Source organism: Antedon mediterranea, chromosome 2 (genome assembly GCF_964355755.1).
Source record: "Antedon mediterranea chromosome 2, ecAntMedi1.1, whole genome shotgun sequence".
Lineage (NCBI taxonomy): Eukaryota > Metazoa > Echinodermata > Crinoidea > Comatulida > Antedonidae > Antedon > Antedon mediterranea.
In genome coordinates this window covers 11020349-11026836 of record NC_092671.1, presented here as the reverse complement: position 1 = coordinate 11026836, position 6488 = coordinate 11020349, and the positions used below count along the sequence as shown (strand labels likewise).

Genomic DNA, 6488 nt, shown 5'->3' with positions numbered 1-6488 from the left:
GTCGTTGTATGTGTCGTTCCTTGACTTGTTTCTTATACATGTCATCATTTCCATCAGGCGGTAACAATGTTTTATGTCGATATATTACATTGACGACGAGGATACGTAATTATGGTGGTGCAGCCTGGTTTATTGGCTTATGTAACTCCCTTTGACGTACATATGGCGAGTCAAGTACACTTGCCACACGATAGAAAAGATGACTGGCCCGTTTTAAAAATAGCCTGGTGGCTTGGAAAATTATGAACTCGGAGCAAAAAGAGCTTTACTTTTAGATAGAGGAGGTGGAAATGTGTTCGACATGAATGAAACATTAGTACTGCTGATGGAGATGATGACGTGTATATGAAACAAGTCAAGGTGTTTGAAGATTATTTCTTGCCCAAAAAGAATACGGAGTATGAAATTTGCATTTTCGAAATACTGTGCAACACGAAAGGGAAAACCTGGACCAATTCGTTCTCGTTTACGCAGATTAATTAGTAACTATGGTATAGATAACCAGGATCCAATGGATGCAGAGATGAAGCATCAGATAATTCAAGACGGCCGAAAAAAAAAGGTTCACAGACGAGCTCTACAGGAGGACATGTCTTTGGATAATATTGATAAATTGGCTAGATCGTTGGAGATTTCAGAACGCGAAGCGCATGGAATGGAAGGAATTCATCAACCAAATGGTGCAAAATGTCTTGGTCAAAACTGTTGTTTGCATATTCGGAGGGCAAAGTGTTTGCACATTTCACGGTTCAACAAGGTTCCTATTAATGTCATTATTTTCTTAAAATGATAGGCCTAAATGACTGTATTAAATTAAATATGCTACCAAAAAAACAAAGAATGTGGACTGAAAATGGAAGAATTAAGATGGACATCTGAAATTAAATCCATTTTAGATTGGCTTGGATTTGGGTGTATGTGGAACTCGCCCGTGAATTTCTTTCTAGGAATAAGGTATACCCTTTCTGTAAAACAGATGTGGTTCGGGATATTTCATTACAAGTATTTGCATGTTAAACATTCCATTAACATATCATTTAAATTTTAAACTTTTAAACAACAATCTCAAGATTCCTTATGCCAAGCCCATCTATTAATTGAAAGAGGCCGTCATTTGAATATTACTAGTGAAAATAGATTGTGTTTGTTTTGTTATTAGGGCCTACTGTGCGGGAAGAGGACGACATTTTCGTTCTTTTTATAAGAAACTGAGAAAGGAATATATCCCTAACATAAATTATTTTGATAGTGATATTTTTGTAAATTATGAATCTCATAAAATACGTCAATTGTCATTATTATTATCTATTAAAAAAATAGATATAGTATGTTCGAACATGGTATTTATTTTGTAAAATGGGTAAACAAAAGAAAGAAAAGAAAGACACATTATTACTATTTTAGGTTAAAGTTACTAAAGATGATTATTGTTCTACTATGCTATTATATTTTGTCATATAGATTACAAAGTTGGGCGCCGAAAAACAAAAGGAATAAAATCAAACTGAATTGAATGAGAGGTACTGTATTATGAATTCCCCAGGCCTTATTTGTCTATTTTGTATTATTGTCATGACATTTTTAGTCGCGTGGAAGCGACTCTATAGTTCACTATGTCGGTCGGTTGGTCGGTCTGTCTGTCGGTCTGTCGGTCTGTCGGTCCGGTATCACTATGCGTTTTATCGCTTTCTGACCTTATCTTGATATCAGTTTAATCTAGCTAGGTCAATTTTTCACAGTATATTCCTTATGGCCAGGAATCAATGTGGTTATGTTTTCACGGTGCGCAATAAAAAATTACGTGGTCTACGCACGATTTAACGAAATCACGTTTGTAATCATATCTTCACAACCATGAATCACAATTAAATAAAATTTGGTACTCATAAATTTCAGGGCATAAATCATCATATGGCAATACAATTACGTGCGTAGCGCATGTAATCATCATATGGCAATACAATTACGTGCGTAGCGCATGTAACGCATGCGTACGCGCGCTTAAAATTTTCAAAATTTATTTTCGATGAAATAAGTGTACATTTCAGGCAATTTTAAGCGTTTACAAAATTGCCATGATTGCGCGCATATTTTTGCGCGCGCACTGCGCGTTAAATGTTTTTGCGCACTCGTTTTGCCCGATTTCTGTTTTCTTGACTTACTTTTCAACTCGAAATTACGTTATACGAGCACGTCAAAAGTGACAGGCTACGCACGTGTAAATTTAAAAAATATAAATGTTTTTAAACATCTCAACATTTTTAAACATGTTTATTTCGGTCAGTATAGTTCACTATGTCGGTCGGTCGGTCTGTCTGTCTGTCGGTCTGTCTGTCGGTCCGGTATCACTATGCATTGTAGCACGCGACTTAATGGCTGTTGGCCTTGTTAATGGTAAATTGCACTTTGCTATTGACCTGTGTATGCGTCATCCTTAACTTTCTTTACACGCAGATTATTCCAGACTTCCAGATTACTTCTAATCTTATTCCAGTTTATCAGTAGTCGCTTGGTGGCAGCTACAACTTCCGAAAGATCCTCTGTGTTTCCTTGACTGAATTTGTCAAAGCTGTCATTCCAATGATTCAAAATAGCGTTCAGATTTGCCTCTATCAGTTGCTCGTCTGTTGTCTTCTCTGGTGTGTATTTATCTTGGATTGTTTTCAGTCTTAAGTCAACCACTTTAGAGAAAAAACAGGTAATTAAAACATAGAAAATAAATGACCATGCAGGCAATGAAATAGAATTAAGAACAAACGTAAGTACTAGATTATGCAAAAATTACATATGTGCGGTGAATACCGACTGGCCAGCTACCCTGATAAACCTAACCCAAAAAATATCCTCTACCGTATACACATTATATTATAAATTCCTGTCATTTGATTGAACGATTGTTGGTCACACATGGCGTGCAATAGCACTTAATTTAATTTAACGATCGTTAAATAATATTTTCTAGTTTTCTAGTTCCATTTTGGAACTAGAAAACTCAGATCTTGCTATCTGAGTTTGCTAGATCTAGAAAAGTCAGATATCTGAGTTTTCTAGATCTAGAAAACTCAGATATATCGGAGATCTGAGTTTTCTAGATCTGAGTTTTCTATACACCCACTATTAAACTACAATACTAGTGATTGTTTTATATCTGTACGTATCATGTAATCATGTATCAATTCATTCACTATTTCAAACTTTGGCTGCTATTTTGATATTAATAAAATGAGATGAATCCCTCTTGACTATAGTAAACAAATGTGTTGTGGTTATAATTTCACACTTAAAACATTCACTACAGTGAATACGTATTATCGGAATTATTTATTATTTCCAATATACACCATGGATTAAGGAATATATAACGTAATATAATTTATAGGAGGCATACGTACGAGTTTTAATGGTCAATTGTCTAGTATCATCCTCAGATCGAATATTCTTCTGCAGTTTGAGACCGTCGTCGTAGAGTAGCTCAGATCTTTGTGTGAACCTAGTGAATTCATCATACCAATCTTTCACTGGTAGCCGCAGATTAGAGATATTACACCCGATGGTTATTGCAGCGTGCATGTACATGTGATGCTTTACAGCGCAAAAATATTTTGACGCCACAAGCTCAGATTCACACAGTGGAAGAGCGAATGCAGCGACTAAAAGCAGACCATATTGATCCTCTGGAATAATTCGATTTCGAAGCAGCCACATACGGCAAATAAATTGCAACATTAACAGAATGTATGATTTTGAGACATTTCTTGCTGGAATTGGAAGAGATGAAAAAAACCTTTCCAGTTCTTCTGTTTTGGAAATCACATTTTTCCATTCAAGTGAACCGTACTCAAGAGGCGAATTCTCCATGAATATTGCATGTAAGTGGTTAGCACAGTCATTAAATATAGTGCATCCTGTTTCCATGTCCATCTCTTTCAATATCTCTCTGTGAGACTCTGCAAGTGAAAGGAACTGCGCACATGCCAGTTCATGCAAAACTTTGACGTCTGTCATCATATGGTTAATGCAGTCATGTAACTCAGCAAAATCATTACACCCCTGTGATATCATCGTGGCGAATCTTCCTCTACCAAATGCTGATTTCGTCTGCCTGTCCACTTTAACCAATACTTCTTCCATTTTATCATATCGCTTCTGTTTGAAAAACTGTTCAGCTAAATTGCAATTGAAGTGTCCTAGCAAGTCGTACGACAGTTCAACGTCTATGGGTACAAACATAGTTAAGACCACAGTACTAAAGTAATATAAAAGACTATTCTTGCTTTGATTCTTTTGAATAACATGGGTACAAACTTACTATTATGAGAGTTGTTAAAATTAACTCTCTAATCATACCTTCAATATCTGAAACGTGTTTTTTCGTTGTTGTTTCTTGTTTGTTGTCCTTGGGTGTATCTGTGTTAAACTTACTCTTCATCAGTTCTGTTTTTTCACCAGCCTGAATACTGTAAATATTCACATCAGCTGTCTTCCGTCGTGATTCAAACACTTTAAGAAAACGAATAGATATTCTGTAGTTATCTGTATCTGACAACATGAATTAAGCTGTAATAAAAAACAAAATAGTTGTCTTATTTGTTTAAAAAAAAATAATACCAGCTAGTTGTCAGGTGTCCAGAAAAACTTCATTTAATTTCTTATACTTCATGCTGTTTCTCAAGAAAAGGAAATAATTAGAAATGATGTACTGTGATTGCCTGCCAAAAAGGCATAATTATTATATTCGAAATTTTTTATTATATTTTCCTCGAGGAAAACTGTGCTACAATATAATTTCTGAATTTAGCAGCTTATCCGCATTTGCCTCTTGACCCTTCAAAATAGTTTTTAATGATTCATGATACCAAAATAATTTACATATTACAGTACCACATATAGTTATCTGTTTAGACACTATGTTGTTCATATATTTGTTTATGACTAATTATATTTTACTAGAGGGTAACGTTTGTGCTGCTGCACTTTGTAATAACCTGTCGCACTTTGTAATAACTGCTGTCGCACTTTGTAATTATCGAGCTGTCGCGCTTTGTAATAACTGCTTGTCGTACTTTGTAATAACGAAAGCTGTTACACTTTGTAATAACTGCTGTCGCACTTTGTACAGACCTGTCGCACTTTGTACAGACCTGTCGCACTTTGTAATAACCTGTCGCACTTTGTAATAACTTATTGCACTTTTAGACAAGTTCTATTTCCTCTGAAATATGATGTAAGAAGCATTTTTGGGTAGAAGCTGGGATCCACTTGATTTAGGATATTTCGACCTCGCTGATTACGAATATGGCGGATCCCAAGCGAAATTCGGCCATCTAAGCCCTTAATTTGCATAATTAAAAATGGCGGCCATTTTTTATAATTACCCTATATCTCGAGAACCACCAGTCACAGATAATTAATTTTGGTGTCAAAATGTTTTAAATATATATTTTTATATTCACTTTAATGACACATTTTCTCAAAAAATGGATGCAAGTCTTATTTCTGACATTTTGACCCTTGACCTTGATTTATCGTATCTCAGTAACCAATAATCGGAGAGACACGAAATAGGGCTCAAATTGTTCAGAAACTATACATTCTTATTTATTATAATGAAATGTTTTTACAAAAAATGGCCGATTCTACAACTATTGACCTTTGAACTATTAGTCAAATATAATAATATAATAATAATATAACTTTGAAAATTGTGGTCTTATGAATTTTTTTTTCTTTTTAAATTGTTTAAAACATGTGTGTTTCTATCCAGTCTAATGGCACATTTTGTACAAGAATGGCCGATAGTATGGTTATTGACCTTTAAACTACAGCATAGGCCTACTGTATACTGAAAATAATATAATTGCATAACTATGAAATTATTTATACACAATAATAATTAGTAAAATTATAAAATTCACTGCCATCAAATATGATGTGTTATGATTTATATAGATAAAAAAAAAAAAAATTGAACACGCAAGTTACATTTGTTGAAATTTGAAAATACCTGCCATCAATATAATGGAGTATGATTATAGATTTTTTTAAATGTGAACATGTCAGCTACATTTGGAAATTACCTGCCATCAATATGATGGATTATGATTATAGATTTAAAAAAGAAATTGAACACATAAGCTACATTTGAAAATTACCTGCCATCAATATGATGGATTATGATTATAGATTTTAAAAAGAATTTGAACACGTCAGCTACATTTGGAAATTTGGAAATTAAATGCCATCAATATGATGGGTTATGATTGTATAGTACCTGCCATCAATATGATTGATTATGATTATAGAATTAAAAAACAATTTGAACACGTCAGCTACATTTGGAAATTTGGAAATTACCTGCCATCAATATGATGGATTATGATTGTAGGCCTCTAGGTTTGAAAGAAAAGTGAACACCTAAGCTACATTTGGAATGAACATGTTAAGGGCATCAGTTTTGATCATTCCATGCTAAGGTTTCCGTCGTCATC

The 6488-nt window shown here is 34.2% G+C and overlaps 1 protein-coding gene across 1 annotated transcript; it reads right to left on the bottom strand.

Moving 5' to 3' along the window:
- Positions 1-2289: 2289 nt before the first annotated feature.
- Positions 2290-4549, bottom strand: LOC140039273 (uncharacterized). The gene is made up of 3 exons (XM_072084878.1): positions 4348-4549; positions 3393-4214; positions 2290-2681 (listed from the first exon to the last, which is right to left on the bottom strand). The coding sequence occupies exons 1-3, from the start codon at positions 4547-4549 to the stop codon at positions 2410-2412; spliced, it is 1296 nt and encodes a 431-aa protein (XP_071940979.1). The 3' UTR covers positions 2290-2409.
- Positions 4550-6488: the final 1939 nt, after the last annotated feature.

What these genes read in the sequence shown, in the direction of transcription:
- LOC140039273 (XM_072084878.1), bottom strand. Translation starts at nt 4,549, where the DNA reads ATGTTGTCAGATACAGATAACTACAGAATATCTATTCGTTTTCTTAAA. An exon ending in ACACGTTTCAGATATTGAAG is followed by an intron (nt 4,215 to 4,347) that starts GTATGATTAGAG and finishes TTGTACCCATAG; the next exon opens with ACGTTGAACTGTCGTACGAC. An exon ending in ACAATTGACCATTAAAACTC is followed by an intron (nt 2,682 to 3,392) that starts GTACGTATGCCT and finishes TTTTCTCTAAAG; the next exon opens with TGGTTGACTTAAGACTGAAA.